At 36.2% G+C, this 21,600-nt stretch overlaps 2 protein-coding genes across 2 annotated transcripts; one reads left to right on the top strand and one right to left on the bottom strand.

The window, feature by feature from the left end:
* Positions 1 to 361: 361 nt before the first annotated feature.
* LOC131949434 (uncharacterized) lies at positions 362 to 11,490 on the bottom strand. The gene is made up of 5 exons (XM_059311343.1): positions 11,473 to 11,490; positions 8,926 to 9,146; positions 7,455 to 7,637; positions 6,288 to 6,478; positions 362 to 1,461 (listed from the first exon to the last, which is right to left on the bottom strand). The coding sequence occupies exons 2-5, from the start codon at positions 9,140 to 9,142 to the stop codon at positions 1,270 to 1,272; spliced, it is 783 nt and encodes a 260-aa protein (XP_059167326.1). The 5' UTR covers positions 9,143 to 9,146; positions 11,473 to 11,490; the 3' UTR covers positions 362 to 1,269.
* Positions 11,491 to 14,601: 3,111 nt separating this feature from the next.
* On the top strand, positions 14,602 to 19,000 carry LOC131949439 (uncharacterized). The gene is made up of 4 exons (XM_059311345.1): positions 14,602 to 14,620; positions 15,106 to 15,333; positions 15,896 to 16,048; positions 18,825 to 19,000. Exons 2-4 carry the CDS (start codon positions 15,168 to 15,170, stop codon positions 18,998 to 19,000), a joined length of 495 nt encoding a protein of 164 aa, XP_059167328.1. The 5' UTR covers positions 14,602 to 14,620; positions 15,106 to 15,167.
* Positions 19,001 to 21,600: the final 2,600 nt, after the last annotated feature.

Raw genomic sequence — 21,600 nt, 5'->3', positions numbered from 1 at the left:
CGGACCTTTGACCACAGGTGCTTTGACCATAGGGGGTTTGACCATAGGGGGTTTGACCACAGCGGAGCTTTGACCATAGGGGCTTTGACCATAAGGGGTTTGACCATAGCGGGGCTTTGGCCACAGCGGTGCTTTGACCATAGGGAGTTTGATCATAGGGGGTTTGACCATAGGGGGTTTGACCACATGTGTTTTCTCAGCAGAGGGTCTTTGATCACAGGTGGTCTATCAACTGGTGTTTGATCACAAGCGCTGAGAAAACACCTGTGGTCAAACCCCCTATGGTCAAACCCCCTATGGTCAAACCCCCTATGGTCAAAGCACCGCTGTGGTCAAAGCCCCGCTGTGGTCAAACCTCCTATGGTCAAACCCCCTATGGTCAAAGCTCCTGTGGTCAAAGGTCCTAGGACCTAAACAATCTGCTATTGGAGTTCTGAGCTCCACCGTAAGAATCAGTATCGCAAAAACACGCACATATTTCTAGGTATATAGCACATTGTAGAGCGCCAGACTGCTAATCCCAAAGTCACAAGTTCAAATCCTGGTTCAAGTTAACGTAAGGTCCCTGAGTCCATCCAGCTTTGGTGGGTACCTAACTAATAAGGAAGGCTGGGCATAGTGCTGATCACACAATCCCTTTAAATTTCGAAGTCACTGAACCAAATAAACTCTACTTCTTCTACAACACGTGTCACGAATGGGAAAATGTAATAAACAAAATACAATTTACATATCTCGTTTCTGTAATATTTGTATTATTTTGTGATATTTTCCTTGTACGTTATGTATCTTCATCATAGAGAGAGAGTACTTTAAAAAAACTCATTTAAATTACAAATCAATGTAGGCCTACAACATTTACATTCCATTCCTAACACAATATTATGTAAAAACAGTATTATATTTATTCCTCTACTTTTGCATAATTAATTACAAACAGGTAGCAAAAAAAAAATCCGTAAAATATAATAATTAATTTTAAAATTGTAAAAATACAACAAAGAATTTTTTTTTCAAATATCTAAAAATGTGTCAGGGAACGATGTATTATTTATATCTTCCAGATAACAAAAGCATTTGATTTACATATTAATAATTTACATTAAAAAAAAAGAAACAAACAGAAAAGAAGCCATAATTAACCTATAGAAGCGTAGGTGTCCGTTCAAAGCGTTGACATTTAAAAATCTTTGACGCGTTATTTTTGAAAAAGTCATTATATTATTCTTCTGAGTGACCCAGAACTGATCACATGGTTCCCGTATGAGGCTAGTCCACTAGGAAGCCGGAGAACGTGAGCCGGATTTCAACAGCTTCCGGTACATTATTGGTCGTGACGTCAACCCACACCTCTTGTCCGGCAGACAGTGACGTCAGAATATCGATGTCATTTGCGTCATCGGCGTTGGCCAGATTTTGATCGTCCACTACTAGGTAAGCTTCTAAGTTTATTTCCGGATTCTGTTGTGGGGGAAAAAGGAAGCCGTAGAAAATTAGCACACGATGATGAAATAATCAAACAAATTACAGCCAGTAAAAAGGGTCAGGGATAAAACGTAGGCCTACACCAGGAAAACAATTCATCAAATGTGTTGGCGTTGCCGCACTTATTAAGGTTCTAATGGTAAAAAATACATTTGAAATAAAGACCTCAAAACACCTTCGAATTTTGCCTCAGTTAAAAAAAAATCATCCAAATTCCTTTTTCCTCCTATATGTATTTTTCATCAAATTTATGTAGCAATCTGTTTTGGGGAATTATACTTCCCCATTAAAAAAAAACACATAAAAAGCTTTTATAATAATAATATTTTAAATTAAATGAAAATATGATTAAACTAATTTGCTTTCTTTTATAATGAAAGGATTGGTTGCAAAGAAGTGCAAGATAAACAATGAGCTACTAATTCCTCTAAAAAAATCAAGTTATACTAATTTTACTTTCTCGTATATACGAAGTTTAGAGAAAGTTTAGTAATCGTGAAAAAAAAAATCGAAATTTTTGCAAATCTCGACGTTTTACGCCTCCCTGAGTCGGAAAAACCTAGTTTTGCAATATTTTCCATATGTCTGTGTGTTTGTGTGTGTGTATGTGTGTGTGTGTGTCTTTGTGCCTGTAAACACGATAACTTGAGTACCGTTACATTTAGGTTGATGATATTTCATTTGTAAATATTATATCAAATTTGTAGATCCGTTTCAACTTTTGAGCGATTTCCGATAACCGGAAGTGATTTTTTTTCTACTTTAAATTTTTCAAAAGACTATAACTTGAGTACTAATTCATATATATATATACATGTATTCTCACCCGTAAGTTAAAGATCTAATTCTCTGCCTACTTTCAAATTTTGAGTAATTTCCGATGACCGGTAGTTGTAATTTACGCTATTTCCGATTTATAAAAAAGCATGTACATTTATAAAGTACTAATAATATTCCGCACTATTATACATATTTTGTTTAGCGCAATTCTTTTTTCTACGAGATTTTATTCTATTTTTAAAAGTTTGAGTAATCAAAAATGGATCAAAATATTGTCTTGATCCCGAGTTTCCATCCCCCGTAATGTTATATGAGAATATTTGAGAAAGTTTAGGGGAGATCACTCCCGGTTTATTTATTTTATTGTTAGTGCATTTTAAATCTTATTTTTATAGTTTTTTTTTTAATTAGTATATCCCACTTTTTAGTAATTCCTTCTAAAAGAAGTTATACAACATAATGCTAATACTATTTGCATTTAAACCCAATTCGTAATCTGATGTCTCTAAAAGACAATTATCTGCCCCTACTTACACCAGGCAAATAACCAACTAGATCTAGCAATCACTTGTATTTAATGTTGTTACATCCCCTCAATTAAAAATATATAGATAGTCTTGTAATGTTATTTGGATACGAATGCTTTTGTGAAATCTCAACGGAACCACTGCATTTAGAACAGGTTCAAAATTGAGTTGTGTTATTTACCATGAACCAACTAACAGACAAAAGAACATATACTGTAAACTAAATAAATGCTTACACTTTTCATTTTGTTTTCTTTTGTTTTTCTTTATGTTGAAAAGCGTTTAAGTTAAAACATTTAGCACCAGTATACTTATTAACGTCTTTCCCGAAATATTATAGATGCAAAAAAACAACAACAACTAATGTTGATTTTCTTATTTTGAATGCATAACATTAAACCTACAGCGCTATATTTATTCCATCCTTCCCTTCTTTCTGAAATACTTCGACACCCGCAATATATGAAATATTTTCTTTCCAACACAGTCAGTTCTCCTAAGCTTTAATCATCTTTCCATTATTTATTTTTATCATAAGTGGTTTACGATCTGATATTCACAGGGCCGACTTTATCCATTAGGCAAAGTAGATACTCTCAGAGTTTCTTCCAGGCATCCCTTAGAGGGGGGGGGGGGGGGCTCCGCCCACCAGATAGTCTACCACCCCCCCCCCGAACTAAATGGAATTTATATAGATAATATATACGTTTAACAGTGTCCTCCCCATCACCAGGAAATTTTAGTCCCCCCCCCCTTAATTTTTTAAGTGACCCCCCTATCCCCTCCTATCCCCCCACCCTTGGAGAAAAAAAAGTCTGAAGAAATACTGGATACTCCAATGCCGACACACTTTAAGGGCCTATTAAAGTCAAAATAGAGAATTAGCGGGAAAAAAAAAGACGTTTTCGTCGTAAGACCCCACCCCCCTACTAAAATACAACAATTACCATGGTTACTGCGAAATAAACATTCGTGTCTATATGATAATAGCTCCATTTGCCAGCTGAGCCTACGAAGTGCCCAGCACCTACGAACTCAGCCTTACATTTTCACCATTGTAAAAATCGTTTTAAAATGAATATGCAATGGTATTACGGAGAGAAAAAGAAAGAAACAGTTAAATATCTACAAAGTGTGTGTGTTTTATGCATTACTACAGCTCTCATGACATTGACGTGAAACTTTGGGAAGTTGTTGAGAATACCCCCGGGGAGGTTTCTGCGGAAAAAAAAATTACATGGCTGGCGCCCCATATAAAAAATAGAAAGTCAATTTCGGTTTCACACCGTTCATACGATCACCATCGAACTTTCGGGATATGATTAGAACATGGCAGGAAAGAGTTCTGCAAAAAAAAAAAAAAAAAATCGGATTTAATTTTTCAAGGACAGCGCCCCGGTAGGGAGCGATTTTTTCTCTTTAAACGGTATTTAAAAATAAAAGTCGATTGCGGTTTCACACGGCTCATCCGATCGCCGTCAAACTTTCGAGAGTTGATTAGAACACTGCAGGGAAGGGTTCTGCAAAAATATTTTTTTAATATATATAGTTGAATTCTATTTAGTAATCATCCCCCCCGCCTCAACTTCTCCTCTTTTAAGATTCGAACAGTAAAAAAAAGAATATCTATGATGAAGGTTATTACATGTGATATTAAATATCAATGTTTTAAACAAGACATATCTGATATAATTTTGACAGTGTGATAAAAGAATGGACGATAATTCTATTTTCAGCTATGTGATATTCTATACATCTCGACAAATCTTGGATTTGACTTAATAAGCAGGTTACATTTTTTTTTCTTTAAAAAAAAAAGCGTTCGAGCGTGGTTGTACAAGTATTAAAAAAAATTTCCTTCATTTGAAAGTGCTTGAATGACGTAGTATGTGAATTCACATTAGCGGGTCGGCGCATAGTTTACGGGATTTGATCGTATTCAATGCAAGTCATGCTATTGATAATCGTGTGTGTTAAGGTTAACCCAAGGAATTTCATTGCAACAGCTTGCAGATTTCTATACTCAAAAGAAAGTGATCGTAAACCCTGTGAAGATGTGTATGTTCACATGTTTGGTATGACCACTGAAGACAATGTCAACGAACTGGGGAAGGGGTTAAAATATACCTGTAAGACAAACATGAGTTCAAGTCATCGATGTTTATATGTAGATACGGTGTGGCCTAGCCGTAGAGAGCTAGACTGCTTACCCAAGATTCTCGAGTTCGAATCCGGGTTCAAATAAGTTGAACGTCCCTGAGTCCTCCCAGGGGTAATAAAGGCGCTATACTATATAGCCTCTCACTTTAAATACCACATATATTTCATGTCTGATAATCAATCACTTATCTCGTTGATTCGTTTATCAGTTACTTTGTTTACATTTTTTAAAACAAAATCCCACATCAACTGAAATCACCATCGATAACAACTTACTTCATCAACCTTTTGCCTACCAGACCACCTATCTACCAACCCACCCGCCTACCAACCCAACTGCCTATCGAACCACCAACCTAACAACCCACCTGCCAACCAACCCACCCACCTGTCTACCAACCTACCTGTCTACCAACCCACCTGCCAACCTGCCTGTCTACCAACCCACCTGTCCACCAACCTACCTGTCTACCAACCCACCTAACAACCAACCTACCTGTCTACCAACCCACCTGTCTACCAACGCACCTGCCATCCAACCCACCTGCCAACCAACCTACCTGTCTACCAACCTACCTGTCTACCAACCCACCTGCCAACCAACCCAACTCCAACCTACTGCCTAAAACCTACCTGTCTACCAACTCACCTGCCAACCAACCTACTTGTCTACCAACCCACCTGTCTACCAACCCACCTGCCAACCAACCCACCTGTCTACCAACCCACCTGCCAACCAACCCACCTGTCTACCAACCCACCTGCCAACCAACCCACCTGCCAACCAACCCACCTGTCTACCAACACACCTGTCTACCAACACACAGCATAACAAACCCCTGCATAACAAACCCACCGGTCTCATAATTACCAACAAGCCATTATTCTCAACAACACATTAACAATTTTCTACGACTGCAAATAACCGATGCATATAAAGTTTTATTGCCATCTCATAATTATGATAAAGGGAAGCAATTCAGGAAATTGTTTTTATATACAAATCATAATAACCTCCCTCTAATTTTAAGTCGCTTTTTGCAGATTATAAACGTTAATTTAAAGAGAAAATTTATTTAATTTTGAAGTAATAAAAAATTGTTCTTGTTGTTTAAGTAGCAACTTTACAAGATAAAAAGGTAACACTTATGCCAACCGTAATGATTATAAAAATGTAAACCTGATAATTAGATTTTAAAAAGTGATTGTGGCTCAGTACGTGTGGTGACAATTTGTGACAAAAGTTAGAGGGTTAAAAGCAGACACTAAAATCTTGACAGTCAGGCTGGTTAGAGAAATTGGCGTTGGATAAGTTACTGAATAAATAACACCCACCTTACTGATCTTTAAGCTGAAATGGTATACGCCGTCGATCTCTGTCTTGAAGACGCCACTATGTTCATCAAACTTGTGGCCAGTGCCCTGGTTGACAGTGGTGCTGTAGTGGGTCACCTTTATGTGGGTCACGTAGGCGGGGACCTGGCCTTGGTGGTAGGCAGAGAAGATGGAGGACCTTTTGAGGGTTGCTGTGGTGAGAGGTAGAAAGGTCATTCAATCGGTGATATTAAAGATTTATCTTTAAAGTATTTTAAAAAAAAAAATATGGCATTGAAAGTGCTTGAATGACGGAGCATGTATATTCTCATTAGCGGGTCTGCGCATAGTTTACGGGATTTGATCGAACTCAATGCATACTATGGATAGCCGTGTGTGTTAAGATTTAGACCTAATGATCTTGTCCAGTGTTTCTTCCAGACTTTTTTCTCCGGGAGGGGGGGGGGGGGGCGGTAGACTTTCTTCGGGGGGGGGGGGCGGACACTGTTAAAAGTATATATTTTCTATATAAATTATATAAATTTCATTTCGTTCGTGGGGGGGGGGGGGGCGGGTTTGGGGGGCGGTAGAATTTTTTCGGGGGGGGGGGGGGGGGGCTTCCGAAGAGATGCCTGGAAAAAACTTTGATCTGGTCAGATACAGTGGAGCTCATTTGTTTATTGACCATCCGTCTTTATTTTTCACTACGTCAGTCAGTTACCTATCAGAGCTGGTTTGACTCCGAACCTTTATCCGAACTCGAGACATTCATTGTTAGCAGACCTAATTGGTGTTAGTAGAGAACATGAAAACAAGACCTTTTAAATAGTTTCATTTTTGGGCTTTTTTTTTTTTTTTAATAGTTTTTTTTCACACGGAAAGTTGTGTTGGAACCATGCATTATAACAGACCGAGAAGACATAATTATATTTTTGCCTGTGTGGTAAATTGGACCTCACCTTATATTAGCTCGGTAGGTTTTAATTGATTAGATTAGCTTCATGGAGTTTAACTTAATGTTTATAGGTTAACTGAACAAGAATCTACAGTGGTCAGTATAATTATGTTACTAGATTTTAGCAAATTGTTGTTTTACGAATAATGACAAGTTTTTGACACGTTTAGGAATTATTTTACTTAAAATGATCTTTTAATCTCATTTAGCTTGTATCTATTTAAAATAGCTACCAATGTCAGCTTTTATTTCAGCGAGATCCTGGCCAGTTGTCTGAGATTTGGAAATGGCACCGGAAATGGTCAGGATTTCTGTGGACAGTTGCTGCAGCCTCGACTCCAGATTTGCGATGTGACCACATAACTGTGAGATAACTGATCGATCGCTGATTAGATCGATACACTGGTTACTGCTACCTGAAGTAGTATTTTGAATATCAGTGATCAAAAACATCAACAAGAATTATTAAACATATATATTACTAATGATGATTTGAATAAAACGTTGTGTTAAAAATAAGTCATAAAAATAATGTATGTCATTAAAATAATAATTATAAACACCAATTGCTATTAGAAAAAAGTATTAGAGAATAATAAAATGTGAGAAAGAATCAGTGGCGTAGCGTGGTCGGGTGTTACCCTGTGCGGCACTTAATGGTGTCACCCCCCAGAGGCGTAGCCACCCTTCCCGAGGACAAACTTTCAATTTTTGATTTGCACCCCCCTCCTCCCCTCAAACTTTCGATTTGCACCTCTTAAAAGACTATTTAACACTCGAATTAATCACTTAATTAAGTGGAATTATCATTTTTTTCTATATAGTTTTCTATTTTTTTGCCTTGGTGTCACCCCCTAAATGGTGTTACCCGGTGCGGTCCGCACCCCCCTTCCGACCCCCCCCCCCTCGCTACGCCTCTGCAAAGAATATACGTTTTTTGGTATGAAATGTGAGCTCATAAATGACGGGCAGTAAAAGCATGGCAACTCACAACACATGATTTTCTCCAGAGTTTAGAGTTATCTACCTTTTAAACGTTTCGAATATCTATGCCATGTATCTAACGCTTGTTTTCGTTAGCGATATCAATTATCATGTGAAACATTCTTCTATGCCAAAGTGTTTCATATCTTTCTACATTTGTAGATCTTAACGTTTAATTTAGTAGATCTACTAAAAACCTAGCGAACGAAAAGAAGTAGAGTTTTTGTGTTTTTTTTTATATAGAGAGATGGTGATGTAGTCAGCTCTATACCCAGCCGCTTCTAGTCTGGGGCGTCCTGGAGTCATAAGTCCGAATCGAGATCCGAACCTGAGACCTTCGGGTCTACCATTCCACAACGCGGTTTCACATATGATCTACTAATTAATGCTAACACCTTGTTGTTAATCCCCCTCAACATAATACCCCCTCCCCACGACCGACGCTACCTATAAGGCGAACGAGGAAGTCGCCTAGGGCGCTGTCCGTAGGGGAGGGGGGGGGGGGCGCCAAAATGGGTTGGAAAAACTTGAAAGTTTGAGGAGGGATGCAAATCGAAAGTTTGTCCCCGGGCGCCGGGAAGGGTCGCCTCTGATAATACGGGGGGCACGAAAAAAAATGGGGGAGGGGGGTCGCTTTTAATAAGTTTTGCCTAGGGCGCTAAATAACCTGGCGCCGGCACTGCCTCCCTACCTGACACAATTTTAGAACTAAAACCTCACCGTATTTGTAATAGCAGGACTGTGTCTGGGTGAGAACCTGGTCAAGTTTGGCCATCATTTCACGGATGGCCTGACTTCCGGCGTCGTCTAGGCCACCCACGTCCGACTGTGTCGTGTTTGTCGATCCCACACCAGCAGCACTCAGTACAAGCAGTGACACCATCAACAACACATGCATCTCGCCCGGCAACACACTTTCAATTGGATCATAACACATACAACTGAAGTAAATGATGCGACACGTGCTAAGTTTGGAACTATTTTAGGCAAAACAAGAGTGTATTAAGAGAAATATATTCTAATAATAACGCTGTGAGATGAATTATATTTACAAAGAACGTTTCTACCGTTCTAACCCATTTTTTCTTCAGCAATCGTATTTCAACTGTGTGTAGTAATTAAAATAATTGCTTTTAAAATAACAGACATATACCATTGTATTTGGTCTATACTAGTTTCACAAGTGAGTTTTAAGGTATTTCAAAGTGTAAAAAAAAAAGAACTGCGCACCAAATGAACAGCAACCAAAGTGTGTATCATAATGTAAAACATTCGTACTTAATACACAAAACCTTAATTAATTTTGAAACAGTTGATTAATCAACTATCTAATTAATCATGTAACATTTTAATTCACAACATATTGTCTTCGAATTTTGACCACGTGAAGAATTTGAAATAAATCAGTCCGCTGGAAGTGTTCGAAATTTTGCTCGACGAACGATAGACAGAAGAATATTAAAAGTAAATTCTTATGGGTTTTTAAGAAAACTGAAATAGGGTAAACTAACAGACAGACAGACAGACAGACAGACAGACAGACAGACAGACAGACAGACAGACAGACAGACAGACAGACAGACAGACAGACAGACAGACAGACAGACAGACAGACAGACAGACAGACAGACAGACAGACAGACAGACAGACAGACAGACAGACAGACAGACAGACAGACAGACAGACAGACAGACAGACAGACAGACAGACAGACAGACAGACAGACAGACAGACAGACAGACAGACAGACAGACAGACAGACAGACAGACAGACAGACAGACAGACAGACAGACAGACAGACAGACAGACAGACAGACAGACAGACAGACAGACAGACAGACAGACAGACAGACAGACAGACAGACAGACAGACAGACAGACAGACAGACAGACAGACAGACAGACAGACAGACAGACAGACAGACAGACAGACAGACAGACAGACAGACAGACAGACAAGCAGGCTGACTGACTGACTGACTGACTCACTCACTGACTCACTGACTCACTGACTCACTGACTCACTGACTCACTGACTCACTGACTGACTTACTGGCTGACACGATGTACGTTTACAATACTTTCTATTTGCTTCGCATACGAAAAGTAAAAAAGTACAAGAAATATGTACAAGACTACTTGCCTTTTATGCTATCAGCATGAATAAGTAAAATCATATAACTAAAATAAGATTGAATAAATATACACTACTTAAAACAAAGCTGCTCTCTCTTTTATTCCGAAATCACTTCATGTGTGAGAAACACAGTAGACATTTACTAATAAAACTTTGCGTCGTTGAATCCTGATACCACAACGACACAATCAGGACACTGGCGGTTAGAGTTACTTGCAGCTCAAACACCATTTACCATCTAAGATAACACGTCTGTCCAACTACTCACACTATGAAGGAGCTATTTATAGACCAAAATATTTACGGCATCGAAAATATTTGTTTTTTTTAACCTTACTTCAAATAAACAAATACGCTTACATGGTATGGGTCTGTAGGGTTATATTTTCTCTACTATAAATATCTAAGTTACTCATAAAAAAGAACCACAAGCAGTAAAACTATTTGGAAGAGAAAATCTAAATATTTAGAAAAAAAACAACAACCAAAAAAAAAAAAGAAACTGTTTAAACTATGGCTTTAATTACAAAGTTATTGTAATGAAATGTAATATTTGTAGTAAATGCATAAAGATCGCTAAGATTTATTTTAAAATGCATAACTCATAATTTACGAATTTCATTAAATTGGATATCTCTATATTCTACAAGTTCAAAAAATATATTTCTTTTATTTGATTTTTGTTTTTAATTAAAAAGTATTTACAGTTACTACGCTTTTACACTTAAACTATTACATTAATCATGTCAACAGTTATATGGGAACAATATATGTATGTGCATGTACTTTCGTACACACATACACACACACACATGCACACGCTCGCACGCACACACACAGGCATGCACACACGCACACGCACGCACACCGCACACACACACTTATACAAGTATGCATGTAAAAAACAAACTAGCACGCACACGCACGTATATATATATATATATATATATATATATATATATATATATATATATATATATATATATATATATATATATATATAACATTCATACATACATAGAAACACTTTCACGTTTACACACATATACATCTACAATCACACACATCGAGTTTATGTGTGCGTGTACATTAGTTCACACACATTAAATAAAGTAATGTCCGACTTACACCACACCACACCATAAACACAAACAGTACTCTTCTACTCAATGGCCTGACTGCTAAAACTAACGACGTCAATCAACTTGTTTACCCCCCGCCAGTCATCTTCCCCCCCCCCCCCCTACACTGTGACAGCTATGTGTGACAATATCAGCCCTGTAGTTACTTGAGACTAGCTTATCATCTGTGCGAAAACAGGATAAATACGTCAGGAATCGCCTAACAGAAACACTGCGAACGCAGCGTCGACTTCTGTATCTTTAGATCTATAAGTATTGTTTCGTCAGAATTAGGATATGTGTATCCGATGAACTATGAGTCTTGTATAGGCATAATTAAGAAATATGTATTCAAATAATTATAACGAGCTGACCCGCGACGTAGCATACGCCGCTATTTAGTTGTTTTATTTCCTATTTTTCCTATTTTGTGAATTCGGACACTACCAATGCTGCGGCTGATAATATCTATATATATAATTCTCTTCTGGGAGACGCTAGAAAACAAGCTGTAAACGCGCTCCCTACCATCCCCACCCCTACATAGTCTTAGTGAGCTGTGGTTCACGCTATGTTTACCTTCGTGGAGTCGGGTTTAGTGACGGCTATTAGGGGCAGATAATTTAGTTTGAAACGATTTTAAACGTGGGGGGGGGGGGGGGGGGAAGGAAGGGGGGGGGGGGGCGGGGGGTTATGGTACTTAACGAGCTACTTATAGTGTTTTAAAGAAATATTTTCAGTGGAAGCGTTGGTACTGTCGAATTCACAAATTATGAATTACTGAAAAGTAGAAAAAACAACAACTAAATAGCGGCGTATGTTATGCCGCGGGCCGGCTCCTTTGCTTTAAAACACTATCAGTAGTTCGAGCAGGATGATTATCCTCACCCTCACTTTCCACCCCTCTCCCCGTTCCCCCTCCCCGTGAAAGCAGCCATCCGTGACGACAGTTTACAGACGACAATGAAAAGTTCAAGCAGAACGTGTTATTACCTCCCCTTAGTTTCAAATCGTTTAAAATCTAACTTATCTGCCCATAATAGCCGTTACTAGTTCTACCCAATAGTAAACAGCTCACCAGACTGGAGGGGGTGGGGGTGGTAGCGATATGATCTGTTGAGTTTAGGTCTTGGTGGTGTCTCGCATGGTCCCCATGAAGAGAGTTATATATAGAGATTGTGTATCTAAACAATTATGAGTCTTGTATTTTTAACATGTTCTTTAATGCCAGATTTTTTTTTCACTTCAGGACTAGAAGCACTCGCTCTTTTAGAATTATGCCACCTCATGACTAGACGTTCTGAAGCTCAAGATACCAAGTTATGTGCTTGTATTTCAAAGCGAACGCGTCATTTCCGTAAATGAGTGTATCGCCCCACACCCTCCATTAGTTTTAGATTTTAAGTTGGTGTCACCCTGCTAATTTACTACTTTAGTTTTTTTTCCCACGTTTTCTTTAACTTGCTTTCTCTGATTGTTTGTTTTTCCAATCAAATCTTGCGATCGAATTTTCTGGCACTTCCCAGTTAGCTAGCGCGCTGAAATTTTCAGGGAAGCTTTCTTTTGGATGACCATAGAATATTCAATTGTTATTATTACAAAATTGATCAATGGAAACATTTTATTGAGCATTTTAGACCGCTATATAATCTATATATATAATTCTCCTCTGCGAGCCATTAGAAAAAAAACGAGCGACGCGTAGCTCGCCTCTCTCTTGCCGCGCGCAGTGAAGCGAACGATCCCACGTCGCGACAGGCTAATTTTGTTTGAACCGACTTTAAACTTACAGGAGGTAACTATTACCACTGGTGGCCAGTTTGGGGGAGACGATATGGTCGAGTGGTTGGGCACACGATTGCTATCCCACTCGACACGGGTTCAAATCTATGTGTTCTAGTCAGTAACCAGCCCTCGTCCTAACCGCTATCAACTAACCTCTGACAATCATTCACTTGCGATTGAGACCGAAGAAGAAAGGGTCTCTCGTTTTTTACGAGTTGTCTTTTTACGAGTTGTCTTCGTTTACCCAAAAAAAAGTGAAAAGATAAAATCGATAGCAAGATTTCAATGCAAACAAACAGACAAAGACTAAAAAGTAGAAAATAATAATCATTAAAAAAGTTTAAAAAAACCCACGTTTTCTAATTGAACTAAAAAGTAGAAAATAAATACTATACATCACAATAATGCAAGCGATCACTCTACTATAAGCGATGAAAAACGTGGGGCGCCGTGATTTTCTTACAGTTTCTAATACTGTTGACTCTCTACAAGCTCCCTAATAAAAGTCAATAGTATTATCTAATCAATAGTAATATAACTTTTACTTCGGCGCCCCACGTTTTTCATCGCTTATAGTAGAGTGATCGCTTGCATTATTGTGATGAATAGTATTTATTTTCTACTTTTTAGTTCAATCAGAAAACGTGGGTTTTTTAAAACTTTTTTAATGATTATTATTAACTGGATAAAACATGGTTTAGATTTTGACGAATAAATGTTACTATTTTTTTCGAGTTAGTTTTTTTTTATCCCCTCCCTACAATTGTTTCAATCGGTGTTCGTTCTAACCCCTCCTCCCCCCCCCCCCCCAACACACACTTCCTCACGCCCCATCTTTTTCAAAATCGTAATGCTATTTCTATACTGATACTATAGCCATAGAGCGCCCACAAGAAACATAGAACTCTATGGCTTTATATTTTTTTATGAATTAGTCTTGAATCGCAAGGGAAACAACTTTAACAAACATTGAAACTTAACACGAGTGATGTTTACGACAAAAAACAATACCCTATTTTACTTCATAACTTTATGTATTATCAACATTGTGTTTGTTCTTAAAAAAACATTATTGTTGTTTCATTTAATTAATATACTTAATTTAAGCTTCACTTTTCTTCAATTTGTTTTTGATTTTTTTTTCATTTAAAAACTGGTAGGGTTCGGTACCTCCAAAAAGGTTAAGAACTACTTCTGTAAAGTCTAATATGTGGATTAGTTTCCCGTTGGGAGCCATCATTGTGAAAATATTGAACTCGGAAATAATCTAATTATGTAGTGAAAAGTTCGGCTGTGTGCATGGTATTTTATTTCCTTAATGCAGCTAATCCGTTTTTACTCTGCACATTGAAAGGACTAACGACATTTTGGTAAGGTGAAAGACATTGCCATTTTGCATAAGTACATTAATTTACTATTAACGAATGACGAATGCTTTGTTTTAACTGTATTACAATTTAGTTTAACTAATGTGTACTTCATTTTCATAAATTCGTAGTATTAAAAAGAGAAGAACATTTAAAAAAAGATCTGAATATTTAAACGTGTTCAAATTTATAGTTATATAGACTTTGCTATAGAGCATTAATTGTGAAGAAAATACAGTACCTTTTTTTTTGGAGTTAAAAGGAAATATAATCTAGAGTAAGTTCGTAAAAAATTAAACATTTAAAAAATAACTGAATATTTAAACGTGTTCAAATTTATAGTTCTATAGACTTTACTATAGAGCATAAATTGTGAAGAAAATACAGTACCTTTTTTTGGAGTTAAAAGGAAATATAATCTAGAGTAAGTTCGTAAAAAAGTGAAACTATTTCTTCTGTTTTAAACGGTATGGAACTAACTTTTACAGGGGAATGGTGTATTGATACATATGTAACTTGATCAGTTACGTGGACGAAGTTAAGGACTAACATGCGATGTCCGGCGGTCAGCCTGTTACTCATGTGTCTTGGCACCGTCCTCCACGTGATCGGGCTGGCATCCCATCAATGGTCAGTTGAAGGTGACCAGTCCCAGGGTCTGTGGAGGTACTGTGTGCAGGATGTGTGTCGAAGTATCCCAGAGCGACTTAACACAGGTAAATTTATGTACGCGATTTGTCATATGAACAACTACAACAACATAATTAATACATATTATTAGTACAAAATGGATTGTCCGATTTTTTAGCATTGTTTTAAATAATGAAGTCTTGAAATGAGTTCCTATAGTTTTAAAAGAAAAAAAAATACTCCTCTAAATGGAAATATTTTAAATTTTTTTTTTCAATCGCGGCATTTTTTTTTTTAATTTAAATTTTATTTTAGTATAGTCTTTATTTTTACAGAAACTGTTTCACTAAATGGAAATTTTTATTTGAAAACGTAAAAAGAAAACATCGAATGAAAAAATTAATTGTATTTTTAGTAATAGAGCTTCTTGTCTGTTAGGTATAAATAGTGGGTTAAAGTATGCAGAGGGTTAGAATTAAGATTGAGATATTTTACAAAATATAAGAAACTGTGTGTGGTTGATGAACTATTGCTTTTGAACCTTTTTTGTATTCTGCCTATTTTGGCAACTCTCAGTTACTTTGTAATTTATTATGAATTATTTGTTACAATTTTAGAAAGTATATTTTTTTTGTAATGTTTTATCAGATGCCCTCTTGATTTGCCGAGTACTGGCCCTTGCTGGTATGTTCTTCAGTTTTGTGTCGGTAACTTTGATTGGTTTAGCCATACACTGCAAGACCTACCAGTACCGGACGATTGTGCTGACACTGTTGTCTACAGCATCAAGTAGTGTGGCGTGTAAGTTATATAACTTCCGTTTTTTGTGTGTGTATTGTGATATAGGCGTGACTGGTATGAAAAAGTTGATACATTATACTCATTGACATTTTGACGTTTTGACTTTTGTCTAGTTCTGGTGACTTTTGTAGGAGAATATACGACCGTTTCGTACATAAATCGGATTATTAAATAATGTTTTCCTGTACAATAATGTAGGTAATATTGTTTCATATGTATACAGTATGAAAACTAGTAGCTTTTTATACTCGATATGTAAGGCAACTAGTACCATCTTATACTCGAAATGTTAATTTTTTTTGGAATACCGGTAGTTTTTGTTTAGATATTGCTTCATTTTCGCGCAAGGATTATCTAGTACTGTTTGTAGTTTACTTAGTCTCGTGTGTAGATATTGAATCTTTAAATCTATATTCGTGTCAAACTGTGCGGTATACTTAGTGTAGCTGCGAGCCAGCTTGATCACAAGTCTCAAGTCATAATTCTAATAAATTATGTCTAAGACGTGTTGAGATTAAATTAAAAGTTGTATTATTTTTTTTAAAAATGTTCCTTGTATATACAATATTGTCATAATTAAATTATTACGTTCTATTTAAGAAAACAAATGCTTGTTGTTCAGCGATTGTTCGTAGCAAAGTAACGGAAGTTTTGAAAACGAGTTTTGGAATTTTTCTTTTTCTTTTTTCACGCTCTTTAAACATTGACTCATCCCTACGTCATTACGTCACAAAACTTTCTAAAATCCTTCCGCATCCTCTTAATAACCCCCCCCCCCTCATTCACTAATAAAAAAAACCCAACTACGCTACGCTTCATTTTATAAGCACCAAGCCGTGACGTCTTTCACGTCCGCCATCAGCCCTTCCTCTAGAAGAAGAGAATTGTTTTTTTAGCATGGGAGATAACACACCCGCTGCGTCGATGGCTAGTTAAGGGAAGTGATTCATTCTGGTTTTTTTCATTCATGTTGGGTTTCGGAAGTATAAGCCATACGGTCTCAAATAGAAAACTAGGACGATGTGTACTGTAGTCGACAAGCTTAGTGTCCTTGTTAGACAGGGGATTTAATCCAGGTGGATTCAATACACAATAAAAACAGCTAAATGATAATCAAGGGAGGTAACCAGGTAATTTGTATGCTATAAATAGCTAAATGTCGCCTGCATTACTTTAAGCTTGACTAATTTGGAGTAGTATATTTTTATTTTTTTTATTTTTAACACGTTTTTATTAACTCAGCTTCGCGTTTGTGTGTTTGTTGTTAAAATTGACATCGAAAATTAGCCCACTTCTGATTGCTCTATAGATCTGAAATTTGGCATGCAGGTTACTTTCGCCTAACAATTTCACATGCAATCATAAAAACTAGCAATTAGAGACCGTAATTAGCTTAATTTAATTACGCCCCAAGGACCATACAATTGAGGACATGATTTCTAAAGATACCGACAAGACTGGAGGCTTATTGACACAGTTACTTCGGCCCCAATCGATGTGATCGCGCTGGCCGTGATCGTATAGTGGTTAGTACTTCTCGTTGTGGCCGCGACAACCCAGGTTCGAATCCTGGTCGCTCAAGTGTTTTATTAGTCCGTGTATTTATAAACACTTAGTCAATTCATACTTAATCAAGTCATTAGATAAAGTAGAAAATAAACTATATAAAAAACTTTTTTAAAAACCACGTATATCATGTGTAGCAACGGACTAAAAAGGAGAAAATAAAATACTTAAAAAAAACTTTTTAAAAAACCACGTTTTTCTTGTGGACTAAAAAGTAGAAAATAACTATTTACATACATTTGATGACAAAAAACGTGGGTCGGGCAGATGGGTCGGGAAATTTGATGGTGAACGTACCCACGTTTTTTGTCATCAAATGTATGTAAATAGTTATTTTCTACTTTTTAGTCCACAAGAAAAACGTGGTTTTTTAAAAAGTTTTTTTTAAGTATTTTATTATGAGGTAAGGGAAGTAATCCTAAAGCTTGGTAATGTAGTTTCCCATATCCTTAGAGATTTGTAATTTAGTTTCATTTTGTCTGCAATTAGTAATTAATTAAGAAAATTAATTACTGCCTGTAACACAAAATAAGTTTGCAATTAGAGAAAAAAGTGATTCATTTAAAGATGAAATAATTTATTTCCAATATTACATTAAACAAAGCTAAACTTTTTATAATACAGAAGTCAAAAATGCAATGCTGTGTTTATCAACAAATCCGAAGAATAACTTTATAATTCGTACAAATCAATTGAAAGTTAAATATTAAATTCTTCATACAAATATTACAGCTGTTAGGAATATGATTTAAGATTTATAGAAATTTTTTATCATATACAAATGTATTTTGTTCAAAGTGAATAAATTCAAACAACTTCACTCAAGCTTATTGCAGATCCACTAGCACAAATGTTACTTTTCAGTAATAATTTAGTGTCTGCATCTAAGGAATTTTTAAGCAAATCTTAGTCTAATTAATAGTTATGAGACAACACAAGTGCTTGCTAAATTGAACCAGGGTTGGGGAAAGTACATGTAGCATGTGTGGTGACAATCATTTCATCTGCCAACTTTTGAGAACTGTATGACTTCGTCAATGTTAAGGATTGAAAAATTATTTTATAACTTAAATTGTATTTGTTCGCATAAATTATAATTTGTATTATGAAAATAAAATAATGCAGTGTGTTCTTAAAAAAAAAAAATACAAATCAATTAATTTTTTCTAGATTGTAACTTATTTAAACATTCTTTTTTTTTTGCTTCCAGTTTTTTCTATCGTGTCATGCACAACTGTCTGGCGAACTATCTACAGCGTCAGTTCCAGCATTGGATTCTCTTTCATCATTAGCATCATAGGAGGAACCAGCCTCATCATTGGTGTCCTCTTGTTTTTGTATTACGTAAAGACTGATAAGTGCGATGATCGTTTGTTACATGTCTAACTAGTCAAATATGATGTTAACTTTAGTATTTATTAAAAAAAAATAGTTGATTGCCATTGTTTTTCATCGTTTTAATTTTAATTGGCTTATTATAAAAATTTGAATTAAATAAAAATCGTAAATTATAATATTGGGGATGCTCAAATTTAGTTGATTTTAATGTATGAAATTAAATGGAAATTATGTAGACAATAGTGTTTATTTCAGCTGATAACTTTAAACTGAAATATTAAAAAACAAAAAAACAAAAAAAAAACAAAAAAAAAAAACAATAAAATACTATGATTCAACATTGACAGACGACTGTTGATTATCAATACAAATATTTCAATATTGGATTATTAAGCCATCAACACAAGCAAGAAAACATTTGTAGTTAAACATAGAACATCAAAGTCAAAAAAAAAAGAGATAATTTCGAATGATCTAAAACAATTATCATGCGGACAGGGAGACTACCGTTCTGCTTAATGAGAAAAGAGATTGGGGGTGACAAATAAGAAACTCAAATGTCGTAGTTAATTTGTTAAAAAGTGTTTGTCATTGTTTTACTTTTTCTTGTTTTTTTTTAAAACCAGCACTAGATATCTAGATTAACCTTACAATCAAAGCAAAATATTTTGAACAAATGACCGAATGTCTTTATCTGAATGTGATTTGAATTTCTCTATTCGTACCAAGTGATTGGAATCCTTTATCAAGTACTTAAATCAGACTTTTTCCTGTAGCCGCCATACATGATCCTGTGGCCCTAACATCTCATTAAATGTCCCTACCAAACGTGAGTGTCTGAATCATGCCATCTAATTAAATGTCCCTATCAAACGTGTGTATCTGAATCCTATCATCTAATTAAATGTTCCCATCAAACGTTGTGTCTTAATCATATCATCTAATTAAATGTTCCAATCAAACGCGTATATCTGAATCTTATCATCTAATTAAATGTCCATATCAAACGTGTGTATCTGAATACAAAATCTAATTAAATGTCCCTTTCAAACGTGAGTATCTGAATCCTATCATCTAATTTAATGTCCCTACCAAACGTGAGTGTCTGAATCATGCCATCTAATTAAATGTTCCTATCAAACTTGTTCATCTCAATCCTAACATCTAATTCAATGTCCCTATCAAACTTGTTCATCTCAATCCTATCATCTAATTAAATGTCCCAATTAAACGTGTGTATCTGAATCCTATCATCTAGTTAAATGTTCCAATCAAACGTGAGTATCTAAATCCTATCATCTAATTAAATGCCCCTTTCAAATGTTATTATCTGAATCCTATCATCTAATTAAATGTTCCTATCAAATGTATCTGAATCCTATCATCTAATTAAATGTCCCTATCAAACGTTGTGTATCTGAAACCTATCATCTAATTAAATGTCCATATCAAACGTGAGTATCTGAATCCTAACATCTAATTCAATGTCCCTATTAAACTTGTTCATCTCAATCCTATCATCTAATTGAATGCCTTTATCCATCCCCTTTATGTGATTCCTAACACCTGATTGAATTTCTTTATCCATATCCTGTATGTGATTCCTAACATCTCCCTAACCAACGGGTGTCTGAGACCTCCTTCTGTAACAGCCATACATTATCCCGCCAATCAGGATGATAATCCCACCGATGATGCTCAGGAAAAATGAGTACCCAATCGACAGCGAGTATGAAGTGGCTCCATTGATTGTCTTAGGAATAACGTCGGCAGCCCAAACGACGATGCCAGTCAAAATAAATAAAACTGAAACAAGATTAATACACAACTTTTATACACCTAGGCTAATTGAATATTAACTTTCGTTTTTTTAGGTTGGATAATGTTAAGCACACTGTTTTCAAATCGTGATACGTATTTTGTAAATGTACTTTCATTAGAGAGGGTTTTGAATTGTTTTTTTCTCTCATTTTTAGTCAAATAAAAAATACGAGCCGGCCCGCGGCATAACATACGCCGCTATTTAGTTGTTGTTTTTTCTACTTTTCAGTAATTCAAAATTTGTGAATTCGACAGTACCAACGCTGCCACTGAAAATATTTCTTTAAAACACTATAAGTAGCTCGTTAAGGACCATAACCCCCCCCCTCCCCTTCCTCCCCCCTCCCCCCCTACGTTTAAAATCGTTGGCTCTGCTTGTAAACATTTAGAGTGAACACAGCTCACAAAAAACCATGTAGGGGTGGGGAGGTAGGGAGAGCTTTTGCAGCTTGTTTTCTAGCGGCTCCCAGAAGAGAATTATATATATAGATAATTCTTTAAAATCATTTCCAGTAGGGCCTAAACATGTATTACCAGAGAAAATATGCCAACCAAATATTTCCGAAAAAATTTCGAATATAAATTCCGTGATCTATTTTCTATTTTACTTTTCCAAAAATTAAAACCAAAATGCTAATTTAATTGAAGATTGATATGCAAAAAGAAACAAAAAATATGCAGAAGTGAGCGCCTTTCACACAATTTTGCGGACACCAGTGTTTATTCCAGACTTTTTTCTACGGGGAGGGGAAAGGCCCTTGAAATTATTATTTTTTTTTGGGAGGGGGGGATTAAAATTTCCGCTGGGCTGACACGGTTAACAGTAT

This window comes from Physella acuta, unplaced genomic scaffold, assembly GCF_028476545.2.
Source record: "Physella acuta isolate Inbredline_101_S28 unplaced genomic scaffold, ASM2847654v3 ptg000697l, whole genome shotgun sequence".
NCBI lineage: Eukaryota > Metazoa > Mollusca > Gastropoda > Physidae > Physella > Physella acuta.
Note: the sequence above shows the minus strand (reverse complement) of the source record. Positions and strands in the feature narration are given on the sequence as shown.

Coding starts and splice junctions, on each gene's coding strand:
- LOC131949434 (XM_059311343.1), bottom strand. CDS start 9,142: ATGTGTTATGATCCAATTGAAAGTGTGTTGCCGGGCGAGATGCATGTG. Junction 7,638..8,925: donor GTCCTGCTATTACAAATACG/GTGAGGTTTTAG, acceptor ATACTACTTCAG/GTAGCAGTAACCAGTGTATC. Junction 1,462..6,287: donor TCAGCTTAAAGATCAGTAAG/GTGGGTGTTATT, acceptor CCCCCACAACAG/AATCCGGAAATAAACTTAGA.
- LOC131949439 (XM_059311345.1), top strand. CDS start 15,168: ATGCGATGTCCGGCGGTCAGCCTGTTACTCATGTGTCTTGGCACCGTC. Junction 15,334..15,895: donor CCCAGAGCGACTTAACACAG/GTAAATTTATGT, acceptor ATGTTTTATCAG/ATGCCCTCTTGATTTGCCGA. Junction 16,049..18,824: donor AGCATCAAGTAGTGTGGCGT/GTAAGTTATATA, acceptor TTTTGCTTCCAG/TTTTTTCTATCGTGTCATGC.